Genomic DNA, 21,245 nt, shown 5'->3' on the forward strand with positions numbered 1-21,245 from the left:
GGCTGAGTAGCTGCCAGACTACATCAAGACAGTAACCTGAGGGGGCAACACACGTGAACTTTCCAACAACCAAGACAAAAGGCACAATCAAGGCCTATTCAGTGAAGACAAGGTAAAGCCATCAGATCAAATCACTGGATTCTTTGGGGCCATAAGAGTGTATAGTACAAAGAAACAGGAAATGAAAAACAGGCTAAATAGTGAACACAGTGAACATTGCTTGGGCATCCACCAGGGCAGCCTTCTTGGGGTACCTCTTTAATATAGTTAAATATAGTTAAATATAGTTAAATATATAGTTAAATATATATAATTAAATATATATAGTTAAATATATATAGTTAAATATATATAGTTAAATATATATAAATATATATAGTTAAATATATATAGTTAAATATATATAAATATATATAGTTAAATATATATAGTTAAATATATATAGTTAAATATATATATATATATTTCAAATATATTTTTTCCAAGTTTCGAGCATCACATCTAGTTAGAAAGTTAATCTACCCTCTCTCAAAAATAAATAAACTTTAAAAAAGGGGGGCGGGGAGCATGGGTGGCTCAGTCAATTAAGCATCCGACTCTTGATTTCAGCTCAGGTCATGCTCTCACAGTTAGTGAGTCTGAGGCCCCACAGCACAGAGCCCACTAGGGATTCTGTCTCTCTCCACCCTCCTCCACTCAGGTGTGCACTGCGCCCATGCGTGCTCTCTCTCAAAAATAAACTTAGAAGTCTAATTTTTCCTTCTCAAAGATTATTCCCTAAGGGATGGATACATACCAGATTAGGATCTGCTTATAGGACCGTGGTAGGTGACAAACAGGATCCCAGACCCCTTCTCTCCCAGGATATGCATTCTGCCACAAGAAGATGGCCTCTAACTTCCCAACCCTCCAACCTAGTTTGTTGACTTGCGTAACCAATAGAGGAGAGAAGTGATGTGAACACAGAATTTCTATGGCTAGATCTCACGGGCCTTGCAGCTTCCACTTTCATTCTCTTGAAATGTCACCCTGAAACTGCCATGCTCTGAAGAAACCCAGGATGAAAGACTAGAAGGAGGGACAGGCCGGATGTCCTGGCCACCTCGGCCACCCCAGCCATCCCAGCACCCGGCCAACTTGTCAGCTGAATGGAGCCACAAGAGTGAGCCAGGTAGGACCAGAAGAGAAACCACCCAGGCAACCAGAGTCAGGAGAAATGAAATGCTCTTTGAAGCCCTAAATTTTGGGGCAGTTTTTTTAGTTAACAGTAGAAACTGATACATGTTGCATCTAAGGCCAAAATTTTAAAACTAAATAATCTTATAAAAATAAAGAAGAGGAAAAAAGATAACAAGGGGAGTGAAAAATAAAGCGAGAACACGTAACACTACTAATGTTACAGTTATGTACATCAAGTTCAATGTAAATTTAAAAACGCAATGTCCAGTTCAAGATTGAGGACAGGGCTCCTTATTAAGGATCCAAATATCCATGGATGGCTTTTGAAATTATATGCAACTTTTGTGTACATAGGCATTTTCTCCCTGGGAGGAATAGCTTTCCCAGCAGAGTCTCAGTGAGGTCTGGGTTTAGAGCACTCAGCACACATGTAGGAGGCTCCAAGTGCCCGAGTACAGGACCCTGGTGAGAATGGACCACCTGGGGGTCCTCTGGAATGGCATTAAGTAACTTTCTAAAAATAAGCCTTCTTTTTCATGCAACCATCAAAAGTAATGAGGGCTTTACAATAATATTTATTAAGTGAAGAAAGCAGGAAACAATTATTCACAACTATAATTACAACTGCATAAAAACATATACACAGAGGCTAGAAAGGAATATGCAAATTGAGAATAATTTTCAGATTGGCAGAATGATGGGTAATCCCCATTTTCTATCCCATTTCCCAAAGGTTCTTAACGCTCTTATAGTAGAAGAGCTAGGTGATGACTTAAGTATCAATCTCACATATGAATGCTCATTTTCAGTATGTCAATTTGTCCTGGTCACCACCTCCCCACCAAAACCCAACCAAGCCTACCGTATCTATAGGGTCCAGAACCCTGTCTCCACTGTCCCAAGAGAGAACTTGGCAGTCACTGAGGAAGGACAGCTTGCTCAGGGTCCATCCAATGGACTCCAGAAAGTAAGGCTTTCTTGAATCACAACCCAATGCTGCTTCATATTAAGCCATTTTGTTTCCATGGAGTTTGTCCATCTTTTTCCAAGAAAGCAATATAATCAGTCTAAGTTATCAGACTAGAACACTACCTATGGTGGGTGGAGGGGCACATCCAAGAATGTTTTTGACTTTTCTCTAAAAACACGACTGGCTACTGCCGCTTATACCTCACTCAACTTACTTAACAAGACTTTCAGAAGCTACAAAAGAATTAGATTACAAACCGGAGGACTGAGAACAACCAAGAGTAATTTGTTTAAACATAAATTCTGAGAGCAAACACAGAACAGTATGCTCAAACATGCCAAGTTCAGATTCGACTACTTCCACCTACACGTCCTATTCAGATATTCTCAGAAACGCTGACATGACACAATTCATTTAAATCATCACAGAGAGAACACTGCACACAGGTGAATGAGGAAGAACTAGGGATCTGAGTAAGACATTTGATTTACTTCATCTGTTGTGCTCAAAAACTTTTTCAAAACAAGAAATCATTTGTACCAGTGGTTAACATTTTACCCTACCATAAAACACAAGGGATATTACACAGAACAGTAATTCTGAAATGCTATGAGAACCACTAGTTTAATACTTAAGCTAGAGTCTGATGCCACCAGTTGCATTATAAGTCAGGATGCCCGAAGTAAAATGTTCCTTAACTACAAGTCATCATAACTAATGATCTATGTTTGGTTCATAGTCAGTAATACACAACTGAACTGACAATTCTTAACACTCTAGAAAGCAATTCCCAATTGCCAAGGGCTGCTATAGCCCAAAGACCGTTGTTGTTCTTAACGGTTCATAGACAGTATGAATGTTCAGCTCCTTCTCGTTCATTAGGTAGTCCTGTGATCGCTACATAACAGTGATGATGGGCAAGTCCAGGCAGCAACCGAAACCCAGTGGCAATTAAGCATATACCCTAGGTTTAACATACACTTGCAAACTTTTGTGACTTTTCAAAACCTAATTACTAAAATGACAGATCTGTGCCTCAGCTGCCTGCTGCCAACATTAGCGTCTACTGCACCAAAGGAAAGACATTTGTGAGGAAGGAACGGACAGGCAGGAAATGGAAAGAAATTCCCCTAGGAGAAAGATTTTTTTTTCGGGAGTGAAAGAACCATGAAAGCCCTAAAAATGATGCCTGATGGTCAGAGCTTACACAGTTTCCTCACTCGGGAGAAGAGAGCTTGGAAAAGCTTACACCGAAACTGCCAACTCACTAAGGGTTGCTCTGGGCAGCGAGCTTCATGTGGTGCAGAACCATTGTCAATCTGCCCAAACTGCTTCCAGGAAAGCCCGGCCATTCTGTGTCACCATACCTGAGCCAGCTCCTTAACGCGCTTCTCCAGGGGCGCGGGCAGGCCTTCGGGGAGGGAAGAGGGCTGCCTGAATTCCTGGTCCAGTCCCACCCCAAGGGAATCGCTCTCATCATCCATATCACGGAAAGGGCTTCCTTCTGGAGACTCACTGAGCAGCTGCTCCAAGTCCAAATCAGTCAGCGAGTCCATGGCAGTGGCCGCCTGGAGCAAGTCGTTGTCAGAAGTGGAGCCGAAGAGCGAGAGCAAGGGGTCAGAGGTGCCCTCCAATTCCCGCAGGCCCTGAGCTTCCGCCGACGAGACTGCTACGGGCTTATGGTCTTCGTCCCTCTTTCTCTGAGCTTCTTTCTCCTTCTGAAATTTCTTTAACATCTCTTTAACGCTCAAAGCCCCAGAATATTTCTTTTTCTTCTTCTCCTTACTGGCATTGAGGGCTGTGAAGCTGCAAGCAAGGAAGAAGTTGGTTACGAAAGCTGCAGCACACCTCAACAGGGAAATTCACGAGAGACTGCCCCTGCTCCCAGCGCAACTGTCTCCAGGAACCTCAGTCACAGGGCCACCCTGTTACTCCTCCTCCCTCCTCTTGGCATATGGAGCTCCTTCTTGCTGGGACCAAAGCTTGAGATTTAATACAGGTTAGCAGAACAATGTCACAGAATGCTAAATATCCGATGTGTTTTTAAAAACCACTGCCAGGCTGAAACAAAAGGTTGCAAAAAAGTGGTGGGGGGCAAGAAAAATATTTAAAGGGAAAAAGCAGGAGCAGCAGAGAACAGCAGCAACTTGAAGGGCAGCTGGGGTGAGACCGAGTGAGGTGAAGAAAGCAGGACCAAAGAAGACAAGGGAAGTGGCAGAGACAGAAGGAGAACTGGGGCAGAGGAGGGGTGCCCAAGAGAACAAGAAACATCAGCAGTCACACAGTGACAGAAATAGCTGCCAACACCGACAAAGGGACAGAGCGAACTCCGATGTCTGACACACAGAGATGTGAGAGCACTGACTGCCCACGGTGGCACTGTGGGAGGCATGATGGGGAACGGAAGGCCAAGCCCTGCTGCCTCTTCTGAAGCTGTGAGGAGGAGGGCACGTCAGCTCCCAGGTGTCCTGCCCTAACAGTTCAGATTTCGTCCTAGCAAAGAAGCTGCTGCCTCTCACCCGGCTTTGGAAAACTTGGACTTTTTCGATTTCTTCTCCTTGTCATAAGTGTCATCTTTTTTCTTCTTCTTTATCTTCTCACCACCTTCCTTCAACTTCCGCTTCTGAGAATTAAAGACAAGGCACAGTTACACGGCTCCCTAACTCAGGGAGCAAGTGCACTACACAGCACTGGCCTTGCTCCGCCCGGGGTTCATCCTGAGAGCTGCCTCACCTCCTTCAAGAGCAACAGCTTTCAGACCAGTCCCTGGACCACAGACCTGCAGCAGGTCAACACAGCAATCCCACTGACAGTGTCTCCTGGAAGCACCCAGGGCTGAGGCAAGAGGCCATTCTGTAGCCTGAAACTTTTCTACTTCAAGTAAGCTGTATGCAGGCCCTACATCTTGTTGTAAACACGCAAGCAGTGGTAGGTAGATTTCAAAATAAACTTATCTTAAGGCTCACTTGTTTTGTCGGGGTGACAGCCCTGGGAACTGAAGTCCTCTACATGTCCACAGAAGAGACACAGCAAGGCTGGTACAAATTCCCCTCACTCCACACTCTTCACTGCCCTAGTCCCTGTCCTAAAACCACTTTGAGAAATGAATCGCTGCCGAGCCTGCTGGGACACAGGCACAGACAGCTCCAGGTTCACAGCACCTTGCCCAACTACAGGTATGAGAAGTGACCTGTCGGCCTTGGCATGGCTCAAGCCTTTCCACCAATCTCCTGAGCCAACCTGAACCAGCACATGTTCTGGTAAGTCACCTACTGATCTTATAAAGTCATGTAGAAAAAAGCAATTCCGAAATCCAAAATCATGTATTGTTCTAACCTTTGGAGATTTTTTCTTCTTTTCTTTAATGAAGTCGTCTTCAGATTCTGATGCCTGTCTAAATTGCAGGGTTCCCGAGTTAATGTAAAATCCTCCATACTTTGTAGTCAAAGAAGCAGGAACAAGCTCATCATACTGAAGGGGGAGAAAACAAATGGTCAGCTACACGTTCTGGTACTCAAATCCAAAGGTGCAGAGTGGGTCTTGACAGAGCAGGTACGACTGTGGTGTTCTGTCACGTTTCAGACAGTCAGTATGCTAAGACCTGCTTCTCGTCAACCACAAATGTCCAAACTAAAGGGTGTTTGGATCGATCTGGCCATTTTCAGTGAGGGAATCAAGGCCAGATCAAGGATGTCACTTTCCCTCTCTCACCAGGCCAGCTCTTTCTTCTTCACACTGAAGGCATGCCCACACTGACCCCATTCCCACCTCCAGGCGGTTTTCAGTAGGAGCTAAGGTGGTTCCAATGACATTTTCAGTAAGGACTTACCGCCTCAGAATTATCGATGAAGGAGTCCGATTCATCATAACCGTACCCCATGTCAATCAGGTCCTGTATCCGATCTTTTCTACGTTTCTTTCCACCCTAAAATTTAAAATAGGTCATGTGCTTTTTCCATGTGTAACTGTGCTAAGAACATATAACATGAGGCCTACCCTCTTAATAAATGTTTAATTCTGAGGTCACATGCTTTTTTTGATACATAGAATTAATTGCTGCCTTGAACTCCATCAACTAGTGACTCAAGGTTGTAAAGCGTGGAACAGTGACACACACACCTACACCCACCCCACACCCCGTTCCCTGAAGACCTTTTAAAATAGAATAGATTTCTATCTGCACAAAATGGCCTCAGACAGAAGAAGGAACTAAGTGGCTTTGTATGCTTTGTATCATAATATTTATTCTAAGCATAAATTCTAGGGGTAAAAGGCCCTTCTTGCTCATTCATCCATTTAGCTTCATACACTAGTGCCTGCCACATGCATTTTCTGTACCTTAATGCATTTATCTAATAATCGCATTTTGTTCTCTCCAACCTCTGCACTTGTTTAGGTGATAATCCACTAAAGGAACATAAAAATGTCTGGAAACCTCTCCCACTCAGTGAGGTTGTTTTGTTGCCCAAGAGAGAAATCTTACATATTTTTCTTCAAATTTCCGAGCAAGGGCCTCCACTTTATGCCTTTCCTTTTCTTCATCATTGAAAGGATCTGAGAGATCTTTCTTCTGTAAAGAGATCATTTCACAAAAGTAAGAGTCACAAAAAAATTCCCACAACCCTATCTGTAATACCTGACTGTAGTACTGACTACTCAATACCTATAAACTGAATAAAAACAACTCTTTTTCAGAAAAGGGAAAAAACATGCTACTGTCCCATCACTGTTTAATTAGTTGTTAAACTCAAGTTTCCATTCATGTGATTCAATGAAACTTAACTGAATGACTACAATGGCCCACCATAGCACTAGGTCCCAGAGGGCTCCAAAAATGGCAAAGGGCCTATATTCAGGGATATTCAACCTACACAGAACTGTGTTTCAATATAGCTAGTTTCCTCGGTACTCCTAAAAATTATTTTATGCATTTAAAAACACTGTTCTAAGAAGGTCCATAGGCTTCACTGGACTTCCAAAGCAATTAATGGCTCAAAAAGGTTAAGAACCCACTGAAAATAGTGCAAGCTCTTGAGAGCTATTCTGCCTTACTGGTTGGAAGAGTGGTATGAACTTGCACTTCCCTCAGTGGTACCAGAGGTCAAACCCAGGTTCATAGCATTCCCATTCCTTAGAAGCTTATTTTGATGGCTCAGTACAATATCAATACACATTCCAAATATTTTCACATGAATTTCCAAAGTTTAATTCTACTCTGTAAACTGTTGCATTTTTCTCATTAAGTACGTTTTCCAGAGTTGGGACCTTAGGTTTCTTTGGCAAGGAACCTTCATTTTAATAAAAGTCTCTTGTATCAAATACATTTAAGCCTTCAGAGTAGACCAAAATCACTAAAGATTGGATGCCTGTCTGAAGACAAAACTCAATTGCCTCAGTCTCCCATTTCTGCCTCCTGAAATCCAACCCACCCATAAAAGATCAGTTAAATGATAGAGGGTATATGTGCATAATGAGATAATAGGGAACATACATATGATGCAGGCATCACAAATGAGTGGTCTTTAGAACATGCACTCATTTGTATCTTCTAAATTTTCTATAATGATCACATATAACTTAAGTGGTTAAAATAATCTTAAGAAATTCTACCAATATAGAGCAGTCCTGGATTCAATGTGTACTCTTTCATGTCTTGCAAACAGTAGTTGTCCAAAAGCACTACTTCCCGAACATATGAAAGTCCAGCTCTGTCCAAACACATCACCTGGGATGTAAGCTCTCCTCTGTCCAACCCTTCCAGTGCTTTATTTGTACCAGACTTAAACAATTACCACATTGTAACACCTGTTACCTGTGTTGGCATAATTCTAAAATACCTACAAGACTGAAAGTTCCCTTGAGGCTGGGATAGTGGCTTCTCCACCTTTATATACTCCTCAGTATCTAACACAATAGTTTTACATTACAAGAAACATATGCTAAATGAATTAATACATGAATCTGTCAGGTTACGTAATATTTTGAACACCACAGAGTAGACACAATGATTCAGGAGTTCTGTATCTGAAGGCCAGGAGAGTGAATCCCCTGAAAATGAATCCAAAGTTCTCTGTGTATGCTCCATAAATTTTTCTTCAATAGAGAAGGGCACTTGGGCCCCCAAGAAAGGTGAAATCACAGTACTGGTATTCTAATTTCAGTTGACCTACTAATTTGGTTTGAGCCCATAAATAAAGATTTTAATCAATCTCTGCTACTGTCTCTTCCTCTCAAGGAAGATCATCCAATTCCTACTTTGGAAAAGGAAGCTTGCGTAGATTTGAAATTATTTTTCCTCATCTTGCCCACTAGCCCAAATATGAAAGGTTGACCTTTGGCACAAACTTACTGGCTTCATTCAGCTAATGGAAGATGATCTTAATCAAGGAAACACATTTTTATCTGAGCAAAGAAAGTAGACAATGCTCCTAACCAAAGGCATCCAACCCAAACAACAGTGAATCAGACTGAAGGAGCACTGGCCACTAAGTTCTGCTGCTAGAAATTTTGCCTACATGATCTCATTCTAACCTCAAACACCCTGTGAGCCAGGTACTAGGCTAATCCTTATTTTACTAAGAGTCACTCTAGAGATCAAAATACTCCAAGTGCGGGACCCCACTAACCCTTGCCTCAGAGCCTAGCACAGTGCACCAGGGTAGGTGCTTGTGATCTTCACCTACTTCCTACTCACACTGTAGGATTCCATCTACATAAAATACAAAACGTGCACACCCAGGGGCACCTGCACGGCTGAGTCAGTTAAGCAACTGACTCTTGGTTTCAGCTGTCATGATCTCACAGTTTGTGAGTGTGAGCCCTGCATCAGGCTCTGTGCTGACAGTACGGAGCCTCTTGGGATTCTGTCTCCCCCCTCTCTGCCTCTTCTCTGCTCACACTCCCTCTCCCTCAAAAATAAATAAACTTGGGATGTCTGGATGGCTCAGTCGGTTGGGCGTCTGACTTCAGCTCAGGTCATGGTCTCACCATTTCCGCGTTCGATCCCCGCATCAAACTCAGAGCCTGGAGCCTATTTTGGATATTCTCTCATTCTCTCTCTCTCTCTCTCTCTCTCTCTCTCTCCCCCCCCCTCCCCCTCCCCCACTCACGTCCTGTCTCTCTCTCAAAAATAAACATTAAAATAAGTTAAAGTTAATTAATTTTTTTTTTAAATGCAAAACTGATCTAAGCTGTCAGAAATCATGGCAGTGGGCCATGTATTTTAGCTAGGATTTTGGAAGGGCAGGAGGATGGTTTCTGGTATCCTGGAAAATGGTACATTTTATAATCCAGGTACTGGTTACTTAGGTGTGTTGAGTTTGTGAAAATGCACCAAGCTGTGAATTTATCATATATGCATTTTTCTTATATACATAATTCAGTAAAAACTTTTTAAAAATTTTTACAATGTTAATGAATTATCAAAACTTTAGTAATAGCTAAAGCTGGTGATGGGTACATGGGCCTTATTACATTATTATCCTATTCTGTATTTATTTGAGAAGCTTCATACTAAAAAGTAAAACAAATATGCCAGGAAAATAAACAGGTCTTTTAAAAAACATTTAAGAGGGGCACCTGGGTGGCTCAGTCAGTTAAGTTTCCAACGCTTTTATTTCGGCTCAGGTCATGATCTCATGGTTTGCGAGTTCGAGCCTCACATTAGGTTTTGTGGCGAGTGTGAAGCCTGCCTGGGATCCTCTGTCTCCCTCTTTCTCTGTACCTCTACTTCTCACACTCTAGCTCTCTCAAAATAAACATTTATGAATAAATATAAATAAATAAATAACATTTAAGAAACCGCACTGATTCTCACAAGACCTGAAGGCTACAACCCAATTCTGGCAAATAAAACAAAACGACAACAAAAAAAACTCCCACAAAAATAGGTTTCCATTCATCCACGTAAATAAACTATCTAGAATATCACTGTTCAGAAGAGATGAGCTATCAGTGTCTTTTCTTGTCTGTCCTTATGCTAACTAGGCAGAGTGAGATTTCATTGAAAAGAAAAATGTCCAGCACAAAATTCCAGTCAATGAACAGTCGATGAATGAACAGTCATGGTTCTACAAAGAATTCTATCCTTTCTTACCCAGAGGCACAACGAGCACACCTGTGACTGCTTGGGGCTGAATGCCGTCATCTAGGGGCAGCAAAAGCCTTTCAAGCCTTGTTTCCACCCTCCAGAAGACCCATTTGCACAGGATGTCCCATGCATTCTATCTGCAGATGGAGTCTGAGGCTGCTGGGGTGTACCTTGTCTGTGGGTTGAAGGCCTTTCACCTTCCCTCGTATGTTCTTCACCAGCTCTGGGTAGAAGAACTCTGGGCAGCGCTTGTGATCTGGCTCAAAGAGGGTGAGTGTAATCCGAACAGCTGCTGCAGCCGGCTCAGAGTCCTGATGCTGTTCTGTTCCCCCAACCTCCTCTTTCCGGGATTTCTTCAAAAATGCAGGATTCAGAGAACCTGGGAGAGAGGTGAACTGGACCCTGTGGGGCTCCGACATGGCTACCAACAAGTCTTAGCGGGTGTCACTGCATGGCTTCTGTTAATATTAAAAGAAGGGCCAGGTCAAACCAAGATGATAAAAATGATTTTTCCTGTTCAAGTATACAGATTTAAGCTTAAAAGAATTTCATTGTCAAGAAGAATCCATTGTTAAATTGACCTTAATTACCACTTAGTACTTTTTCCTGCTTCAATTACTATTCATCTTAAATTTAACATTTTTATATGTATATGTAAATCACCCCAAATCCTATCATTCAGAGATAATCAGTGTTCAGCAAACTTCCTTCCACTCTTTTTTTCTGTACCTAGTCAAAGGATCCTTGCTGTTAGAGAATCCATGCTGACAGAGCCTTAAAGAATCCTTAAAACTGCAAAGACCACCATAGAATATTTTTCATTTAATTTATCCAATACTTTTTTTTTTCTGGCTGAGAATAATCTCTTTCTTAAGATCTCTATACTTTCATCACTAGCAGTACACTTTCATTAAAAGCCAATCTTCACAATGACAAAGTTTTCAACAGCTCACAGAAGGTACTGCCTCCTCTGGGATAAGCAAAAAACAAGTGTCTCAGGAGAAATCTGGCTCAGCTCATTTCCTAATACACCAGCCTCTTCCACCCAAAACTGGGCCTTGGCAAAGTGAAAAATTATCACATGCCGAAGACTTTCAAAGCTGCCTGGGAACGGTCAAAACAGATTGTAAAGCCCAGAATTGTAAGGGTTTACAGAATATAATCATATACCACATAAATATATATAAAAGTATACATACGCACATGTATGTACGTAAACACATGTATATGTAGAGATTTCTGTGTGTACTTTGTTGTATAACCTTATGTCTTCCTTTCTCACACTCATACTTTAGTATGAACTTTTTTTTTTCTGTGAACTTTCTACCATGATAATAAGTAAGGATATTCATTGCAGACTAGGAAAAATGACAAAAATCATCTCAATATCCAGCATTAAGGGAATGGCTGTCAAAACTGTGATTTTTAAAAACTGATTTGTAAGCGTTTCGGTATCTCATAGATATATAATGCCTGCCATACTTTTTCCTGATGTTATTTACTGTTTTTTATTTGAGTGAGGTATGATAAAAAAAAAACTTATTTTACATGTTGAATTCTAACTTGGCTTCTTCCCAGCATCTATCACTAACCTTTCTTTCCAATGCTGATTTGGCATGTAGTGTGTAGAAATGTATTTGACATCCTAAGATCTATTACTGAAATCCAACCTGTTAGATTAGTACTGTAAAACCGGACATTGTTTAACCAGTACTACACTGTTGTGAAAAATTTTATGGTGTATTTTAATATCTTCAATCCAAAGTTCATCTTTATTATTATTCTTTTAAAAGTAATACTTAGATACCATATGTTTTCACTCTTATGTGGATCCTGAGAAACTTAACAAAAGACCATGGGGGAGGGGAAGAAAAAAAGAAAAAAAGAGGTTAGAGAGGAAGGAAGCCAAAACATAAGAGACTCTTAGAAACTGAGACCAAACTGAGGGTTGATGGGGGGTGGGAGGGAGAGGAGGGTGGGTGATGGGTATTGAGGAGGGCACCTGTTGGGATGAGCACTGGGTGTTGTATGGAAACCAATTTGACAATAATTTCGTATTAAAAAAAAATAATACTTAGCTATTCCAGCCTGTTTATTATTTCAGATCAATTTTAGAATCATTTTGACAAGTTCCCAAGAAAAGCTCACTATATTTTGACAGTAACGAGTAAGTAGTGACTAATTCAGGAAGATTTACACATATCATACACATCCACACATAGGAATGTATACTAGTCCATAGGCAGCATTTGTTCTTTCTACTATGACCAAAAATTGTGATCTCTAAGACCAGGGAGTAAAATATCCAAAAATGAAGAGTTAAGGGGCACCTGGGTAGCTCAGCTGGTTAAGTGTCCAACTGGGTCTCGGCTCAGGTTATCGTCTCACAGTTCATGAGTTCCAGCCCTACATCAGGTTCTGTGCTGAGGGTGCAGAGTCTGCTTGCGATTATGTCTCTCCCTCTTTCTGCCCCTCCCCCACTTGTGCTCATGTTTTCTCTCTCAACATAAACTTAAAAAAAAAAAGTTAAAATAATTCTAAGTAGACAGCCAAGTGATTAGCAGCAAAACAGGTTTGCAGTGCAAAAAACCATTGTGCACTAAAATACTGAAAAGAAATCCCCTAAAAGAAACTTTCAAGGCTCCCAAGACATTCATCATGGACTGCGTCGTAAAAATAAATCACAGCTGAAAGCTGAGGCTTAAAGATCCCCCACCGACACAAGCAGTTGGAGTCTCACTATAGGGAGGCAATCTGTCAAGTAGCACATGGGATATAGGAAGTTAACTCTGGAAAGGGCAACCAGGTCCCTGTCCAGGCAATAATTTAAAAAAATTTTTTTAATGTTAGAGAGAGAGGGAAAGAGAGGGAAAGAGAGAGACAGACACACCATGAGTGGGATAAGGGCAGAGAGAGAGGGAGACACAGAATCCAAAGCAGGCTTGATGCTGTCAGCACAGAGCCCGATGTGGGGCTCAAACTTATGCACAGTGAGATCATGACCTGAGCTGAAGTCTGACACTTAACCGACTGAGCCACCCAGGTGCCCCCAGGCAGTAATTTTTAAATGTAACTTTATCATGATCCACATTTTACATACTGTAACTTCATTCACTTAGATGGTAAAACTGCTTCTCTCACTTGTGTGACTTTGCAGGCCTAAGAAGTTACAGAAATAAGACTAAAGTAAATCAAACCTATAGCATATTAACACTTTGAAGTTAGAGTTTGGATTATATCTTATAATCATGACAACTGCTTGCTAGTTGTTACTAAATTATGTGAAATATTTAAGAGAATCAGACATAATAAGGACTGAAATGTTAGACTTACAATTTTAATTTGAAATGCTTAAACAAAAGTTTAAAAGTGTTCGTTTAAAACTGATTTATACAGCTATCAGACATATCAGAGTTGGGTCTTTGGGAAGATTTTACTATCAAGTTTACAAGTTCACCATTTTAGAAGTTTGAAGTACGTGAGAGAACATATGGACTTTAAGTGTAGTTTAAAACACTGTAAAAAGTTCACTGTTTAGGGGAATATAATCTGTTAAACTGGTACCTTAACTGAAACTCTGTCAAGGATCAAATACTCTTTACATCTCTATTCTTAAATTTGCAAATAGAATAATTTAGGGGAGTAAAACTTAAAAGGCTTAAGAAAAACTAAGTATTTAAATAGTCAACTTTAACAAGTTGAACATCAATCTAAATAAAAGCACAATATTGTACACACGCAAACATCCTTCTTAAAAAACTTCAACTGGCAATTATCCAAGAAATGCTAACTGTTGCATCTCGGTTCTCAGAAAATATGTATTTTTTAATATGCATCCTTATAACTATTGTACTTTCAAACTGATTATCAGTGAAGAAAAACTTAATTTTTTTTTGCTAGTTTTTTAGTCTCTTTACTAAACTCATTTACTTTAATGGCTTTCCCTTTTTTTTTTTTTTTCCACAAAAGGCTGTCCTATCATCCCCAGAAATAAGAATTCTGTCTACTTTCTGAAGTGTTTACTTTTGTTTCATGTCTTATTGCATTGGCTAAAACTTCCAGAATAATACTAAACGTATATTCTTCACCATGTTCTGACTCTCATGGGAATACTTCTAGGTCCAATGTGATGTTGACTTAAAATTCGGATATTTTATCAAATCATTAAGATCTCCTTCAATTCCTCAAAATTAAAAGAGTTTTTAAATTAAGAACATATGTTGAATTTTATGAAATCATTTCCTGGAATCTTAAATGTGCTTCCAATTATCGGTTTGTCCTTAGGACAAAACAGTAAATGACAGCTCCTGAAACTAATTGTCGGCACTTTAGGGAAACCGAAGTCTAAAAAAATACCAGGCTGTGGACAAGCCAACTCAATAAAAAACAAAAAAACAAAACACTCTTGAAACCAAAGTCTGTAGGACAAAAACGCCTACAGGAGGTGCGTGTGGATCCGCCACCTTTTCAAGCAGAGGACGACTCAAGAAAAACTCTTAAATAGACACTTAAGACTTACTCGGAGTCTGCAACTGCGATTGGGACCTTTCCAAACATTTTTATTTTTTCCCCGGGATGTGTGTGTGGGCCCTGTGCTGAACTGATGTGAACAAGTTCCCCATTCAATGACTTGGTTTTCACGTACTGAAACTACGCGAGCATTTGCCTTCCTGTTGTCACAACAGCCACTCCCAACTTCTCTAAAAGTGTCAAACTACAACAAGGCTTACGTGAGAGCCCGGTCCCGACAAAGACACGCACCTTTGTCCCCGGCGCGACGCAGGCTACGGCCCCACGGGCCGCACTCGTCCCCCCGCGGCCGTCCTCATGCCGGCCCGGGCGCCCGGGCTGCGGCGCTGCTAGCGGCCGGCCCCCGAGCCATGCCTCCCGGCGGGCGGCCGGCCCGCTCCGCGGCCCATGGTTGGGTCCTCGCGCGCCCGGGGGAGCCTCGCCGGCCGTGTCGCCGCGCCGGCCCCGGAGGAAGCGGAGAGACGCCGGCTCCACGTCGGTCGGGCAACTCGGGACCTCGGCGGGCTGCTCGGGCGCCCCGGGAGAACTTGAGAGGCGGACGCGGGCTCCGGTCCGCTCCTCGGACGCCGGCCGTTAGAAAGCGCGCACGGAAGGACCCGTCCGCCCTCCCGGGCGAGGCCACGCAGAGCCCGCCGGGTGCGGGCCCCGGGCTCGGGCGGAGGCTGGCTTCCAGGCCGCGCCGAGGTCCGTCAGGGCAGCTCCCGGAGTGGAGACACGGCCGGCCCCCGCGCCGGACTAACGGCCGTAACGGAAGCGCGGACGGGAGGGGGCTGGAGGCCGGAGCCCAGGGGCAGGGCGGGCCGCAGGGCCGGCTCCCTCGCGCACTCGGCCGGCAGCACCTTCACCGCCGCCTCCGCCGCTTCAGACCGCGGGCGCTTCGTTGTCACGAGCCGGAGGGAGGGGGAAGGAGCCGGGAGTCTCCGGGCTCCGGCGCGCCGAGACCGCGGCGCCCGGGTCACGTGCCGTTCGGCCGGCCAATGAACCCCCACGGGCGCGGTGACGTCAGAGCAGCGGCGTGGCCGGTGACAGCCGGTCCCCGTCACGTGGCCGGGCGCACTCCAATGGGCGGCGCCGGGGCGACCTGATGTTCCCGGCGGCCCGTGCGTCGGCTGTGGTTGGGTGGTAAGATGGCGGCTGTGAGTCTGCGGCTCGGCGATTTGGTGTGGTGAGTCCGGGCGGCCAGGGTAAAGCGAGGTGCGCCGGGGAGCTCCCTCACTGGGCGCGGGGTTCGCGGCCAGCCCCGGAGCTGCCTTTCTATGCACTCCAGGCTGCGGAGAGAGGGCGAGACGAGGTGCCGGCGCTGGGAGCGACGCCGGGCGGAAGGGGCAGCCCGGCCCCGGGGGACTGAGGCCGAGAGTGGCCACGGCGGGCCGGGCTCTGAGCTCCAAGGCCGCCCGGGGGAGGGCTTCGCTCCGCACCTGCACGCCGGCGGACACCGTGAAGGGAGTCACCGGCGCCGCACAGCTCCCGCGGACACCGGGTTCTTGGGGTCTTGCGGAGGCTTCCCGGAAAGCGGGAGAACCGGGGAGCCACCGGGGCCATCTCGCCTGGGCAAGCCCGTCAAAACTCCCGTTGCGATGGAATCGACCTGTGCGGGCGGCTTGGCCACGGGTGTCGAAACCGGACTGCTGGCGCTGCCCCGTGAAGAAATGAAGGGAGACTTCTCCTTTACGACCGAAGGCTTGGCAGTGACCAGTGCCTTCTTGGGTGCCTCTCGTGGTGTGCTTCTGTGTCTCAGACTACCGCTCGAACCAAGACTGATCGTCGCCGCTTCCCTCGAGCGACGTAGCTCTCTTCTCGACCCAGAGGAAGGTTTCCATTAGCATTTGTCAAAGTCGGGCTGGTCTCGCGGTGAATTAAACCAGACTTTGTAAGGGGAAGTCTGTGTTTACAGAGCAAACTGCCCCCCGACCCCCGTCATGGGGAGGCTCTTAGACAAGTGACTCTTGATTGGTTTTGTTGTTCTGTGTTCCTTGTCACCAAAAGAATGCACAAATCTTAAGCACTTTTGCATTCTATTTCTGAAGAGTTTGGGCTTCTTGGGCCCAGCTGTGGAAGCCAAATTAAGAACTCCTGTTTGCCAGCTTTTGTTTTGGCACTTGAGGGTGCAGGTGGAGAGTTAGGAAAATAAATTTCATGCTGAGTGGGTTGAAGGAGATGGACTGGCTTTTCCAGGGCAAATGCTGACTCTGTGTTTTCTCTAGGGGGAAACTCGGCCGGTATCCTCCTTGGCCAGGAAAGGTGAGTGTCTTGCTATTAATGGAAGACATCTGAAGTTGGGTGTGAGGAGGTGAGAATGTAAGATGTGTTCCCCTCAAATTTAGTTAAACATTTAGTTAAACTGGACCTACTTGGGGGGGGGGAAAAATATTTATTTACTTATTTACTTGTTGTCGTAATGTCTGCACCCAATCTGAGGCTGGAACTCACCACCCAGAGATCAAGAGTCCCATGCTCTTCGGACTGAGTCACCTAGGCATCCCTGAACTGGACTTATTTAAATTAACACTCAGAGTTTTTCTTTTCCTACTCTCAGATTGTTTAGAAAAGGCAATATAATATAAACCAGGTTATTTAATCTGCAGTAAATGCTTATCTCTTGAATCAGAGATGGTTTTGGTGAAGTTTTTTAATCCTGGAAATCAGTTTTAATTTGAATTTAGCTTTACACTTAAATGTAACAAAAGGAGAAGAAAATAAATTCTCCAGGAAGAGAGAAATCTAAATGTAGGTTAGCGAAAAGTCAAAGTATTTTTGTCCCAACTAAGTTTAAATCTTCTTTCCATGTTACCATATGTGCTGCTCCAGTGCCTCTTTGCAGAAGTTGGCATTCCAGATTTTGCATGAGGCGATCCGTCATAGCTTTCCAAATGTTCTGTTTTTATATTCTTGCTAGGAGCCCAGGAAATGTCTTTAGACTATCTCTGTGCAATATGGCATATTCATTGCCTCGGTTGTCCTTCATTGTCATTATTACCTGTCTCAACTCTTCCTACACAGATTTTTTTATTTTTATTTTTTGAAGCATAATTGATATACAACGTTACAATAGTTTTAGGTGTACGAGGTATTGATTCAACAATTCTATACCCGATGCTTACCATGAGAAGTGTAATCCTCACTTGACGTTATTACTTCACAGAAGTGTTTTTAAGAACGTTCTCTGCATTTCTTCAGTGATTTAAGGGTCACATGGTTGGGGGAGTTGACATTGATGTTAGTTTTAACTGCTTTTAAAACAGGGCCATTGCAGTGAAAGGGATTTTCTGTCTACCAAACCCTACTACATGGTAGATGTATTCTAGAAGTTCCTAGAATATTTGCACATTTCCATACATCTCAGTATATAAGTGCCAGATTTGGACATGCACTAGGCCCTGGGTTCTTTTCAAGCATATTCCTTTTCTTTTATTTCATTTTTCTTCTTACCAACTTAGAGGTACGGAAAAACCTTTTTTTCCTCCCTTTTACTCCCCAGATTGTTAATCCACCCAAAGACTTGAAGAAACCGCGTGGAAAGAAATGCTTCTTTGTGAAGTTTTTTGGAACAGAAGATCAGTGAGTAGTGCTTATCAAGAGTTTCACTTTCCCTTTGGGCATTATCCTGGATCTGAGCTACTTGCAGGAATATTCTAGGGACCCTAGTTCATTTTTACCGTAGTCTGTCAGAATGGCATATCGTTCTGGCTTCATACCTAAATACCTAAATAAAAGATGCTATTCTTAGCTCATAGAAATTATTCTGGGGCCAATAACAATGTCAGTCAAGTGAGAAATAGGATTCATCATCTTCTTAATATGGTAATCACAATAAGATAATTTTTCACATCTTTTTATCCAACTCCATAGGCAGTTCCTTTTATAAGGGCCACGTTTAGTTCTCTTTTAATGGCTGTTTATCATTGTGGTTCATGTATGAGGTATACACTGGAAACTAAAATCTTGTTTATTCTAAGAGGAGTAATTGTTTAATTCTGTTCTCATTTGTAAAACTAGATGACTTTCTAATATTGTAGCAGTAGAGCTTTTCTAACCAGATCTGTCCTAGAGTTGAAATCAGGACCATTCTTTTGAGATTCTTTGATAGGCAGTAGAGGTCACAGTGAGGGGGAAAATGGAACTTGAGTTTCCAGTGATTTAGCTTTCTCATTATTACATGGGTCTGATTACCTGGATTTAGCTAGATGGTTTGATTTAAGTAGCTGTATTTCCACTTAAGATTCTTAGAGAAAAGTTTAGCTTTGGCTTTGGAAAATGTGTGTGTGTGTGTATGACCTAAGGAGTCTAATACCAGTGGTTAAAATATACATTCCTACAAAGCGATATATGATATTCTATAGCAAAATCTCTTATAAACAGTGTTACTCTTTCTGGAGTTTATATGCTGGGTGCTTATCCCAGTTGAGAGTTTAAATGGTATGTGTACCTTCACCATGCAGATCTACCCATATATTCAGCCCCTGTTTTCTGTCACAAAACAACTTAACGACCTTTGATGACAATATTTTAAGGGAGTCGCTGGCCCAGAGCTGTGAGAGCCAGAGACACTCTGCAAGCAGGAATGTTCTGGTAATGCTATTGAGTTGATGAGAAAGATTGTCCTGATGCATAAAACAAGTGCTAATTGTTTTCTTAGCAAATTTGAGTTTCTGACACCGAAGGGAACTACTGGAGAAAAGTGAATGTTGTGGCGCTTGCTTTTCAGGAACTTAAGTAACAAGACATAAACATTTCAGACGGGAATACGTGCAGAATGAGTGATATGGGTGATTGATTATTAAAGCGTTCTAGAACAAGGAAAGAGTAGTGGAGAACAGGCAGGTCAATGAAGGCTGATGGAAGAGATGGGATTAGAATCCACCTCTGGAGGATGGATAGAATTGAAATAGGCAAGAAGTCAGGCATTGTAGGCAGTGGGAAGACCATGAACAACTGGGTATTAAATCGGATGTGTGGGCAGAGGGAGGCCCCCACCTGGAGTGAAGAACGGTACTTGAGAATAACCGAGGCAGTATGGTTGGTCCAATTGGTTAGCTAAACGAAGATGCACACAAGTCTAGAACAAAAGTGGAAACTCATGGAAAGTGGGGGCTTGATGAAATTACAAGAGGCCTGAAAGCCTTTGTGTTCTTATAATTTTTAAAATGTTGGAAGGTCAGAAGAATAACCTGATATTTCTGTATAACAAATACTACAGATAAGACAGAAAATTGAAGTTGTGTGTATTTCAGCACTTAACCAGGTATACAAGTGAAGCCAGTGAGAAGGATACACTTACCAAACACAAAAATAATCTAACGGTGTTAGTAGTGGTGGAGATGATATGATTTCTAACTAAAGTGTTTTGAGGGGATTCATGAGCAAGTGGATTTGGGGCAACTGTTAGCTATAATATCTTTAAGCTTTTCAGACTCCCTTGGTAGAATTCGCGTAAAAGGGGCACCTGGGTGGCTCAGGCAGTTAAGCATCTGACTCTTGGTTTCAGCTCAGGTCATGATGTCACAGTTTGTGAGTTCAAGCCCTGTGTTGGGCTCTGTGCTGACAGCGTGGAGCCTGCTTGGGATTGTCTCCCTCTCTTTCTGTGCACCTCTGTCTCAAAATAATTTTTTTTTGTTGTTATTTTTTAAAATGTTATTTAAAAACTATGTTACCACAGGCTAACATGTTACCTTTTTGTGGCCAGGCAGTTGACAATGAAAGGAAACAAAGGGTAAGGATCTCCAAGCACTTTTGAAGGGAGAAGGGTTCTTAGTGACCAGTGATCAGCAAATGTTATTTGGTGTCTTTATGTTATCTGAAGGTGAAGTATCCAGACCATTGGGTACCAGGGAATTACTTTGGGGAAAGTATTTGGAGTTTGGATTTGATGCTGGCCTACTCTGCCTTCACATGCCAGTTGTACCTGCCCTACAATTTGGGCAAGCTGTTTTCACCTTTCCAAGCCTTTGTGTCCTTGCCCACACGTGGGGGTGATGCTACCTACCTTGCAGTCACGAAGGAGAAGGGGCGGCACTTGCTCATAGTGTGGTTTGGCATATAGCAAGTGTTTAGTAAACTTCAGGTCAGGGTAGAGATGTGTTACAAGAGACAAGCTGGTAAAAAGTGGGTGGCTTTAAGTAAGGGAAACTTAACTGAGAGAGAATCTATTTGAAAAGAAAGGCATCCAAGAGTTGGAAATTCCTAAGGACTTCAGCCAGGTCTCCTCTTTTGGTCAAAAGGCTTCGAGCACAAAACAGTAAGTTTGCCTTGCCAGGAGTACTGTGTGCAGTGCAGTCCATGCTCCCAAAGGGATCTGATGGATCTCATCAAGATCAGAAAAGGGGACCAAATCAGATCAAAGAGTAGGATTCTTTAATTCGAAAAAGCAAAGTCTGAAAAAGAGCACAATCAGAATTGATCAAATGATGAATGGCCTTAAGGAGGTAAACCCTGTTGTGTTCATCAATCATCACACATTTCAACAAAGGGCAGTGTGAG

General features: G+C 43.1%; 2 protein-coding genes across 10 annotated transcripts in view; one reads left to right on the forward strand and one right to left on the reverse strand.

Moving 5' to 3' along the window:
• UBN1 (ubinuclein 1) overlaps nucleotides 1–15,641 on the reverse strand; it is a 39,177-nt gene extending 23,536 nt beyond the window's left edge. For 6 of the 7 annotated variants that reach the window (XM_042921885.1, XM_042921882.1, XM_042921884.1 and 3 more), the window contains exons 1-7: nucleotides 15,000–15,641; nucleotides 10,409–10,696; nucleotides 6,633–6,719; nucleotides 5,979–6,074; nucleotides 5,486–5,620; nucleotides 4,669–4,772; nucleotides 3,517–3,955 (exon numbers count right to left, since the gene is read on the reverse strand). In XM_042921885.1, coding sequence (XP_042777819.1) covers nucleotides 3,517–3,955; nucleotides 4,669–4,772; nucleotides 5,486–5,620; nucleotides 5,979–6,074; nucleotides 6,633–6,719; nucleotides 10,409–10,657 — 1,110 coding nt within the window. In that variant the 5' untranslated portion in view covers nucleotides 10,658–10,696; nucleotides 15,000–15,641. Of the gene's footprint in view, nucleotides 1–3,516; nucleotides 3,956–4,668; nucleotides 4,773–5,485; nucleotides 5,621–5,978; nucleotides 6,075–6,632; nucleotides 6,720–10,408; nucleotides 10,697–14,757; nucleotides 14,978–14,999 lie in introns of those variants that run through there. The other variant, XM_042921880.1, reaches the window with a different exon arrangement.
• Nucleotides 15,642–15,793: 152 nt separating this feature from the next.
• GLYR1 (glyoxylate reductase 1 homolog) overlaps nucleotides 15,794–21,245 on the forward strand; it is a 33,914-nt gene continuing 28,462 nt past the window's right edge. For all 3 annotated transcript variants that reach the window (XM_042921886.1, XM_042921887.1, XM_042921888.1), the window contains exons 1-3: nucleotides 15,794–15,933; nucleotides 16,973–17,009; nucleotides 18,247–18,326. In XM_042921886.1, the coding sequence (XP_042777820.1) occupies nucleotides 15,896–15,933; nucleotides 16,973–17,009; nucleotides 18,247–18,326 (155 nt within the window). In that variant the 5' untranslated portion in view covers nucleotides 15,794–15,895. The remainder of the gene's footprint in view (nucleotides 15,934–16,972; nucleotides 17,010–18,246; nucleotides 18,327–21,245) is intronic.

Source organism: Panthera leo, chromosome E3, assembly GCF_018350215.1.
Source record: "Panthera leo isolate Ple1 chromosome E3, P.leo_Ple1_pat1.1, whole genome shotgun sequence".
Classification (NCBI taxonomy): domain Eukaryota; kingdom Metazoa; phylum Chordata; class Mammalia; order Carnivora; family Felidae; genus Panthera; species Panthera leo.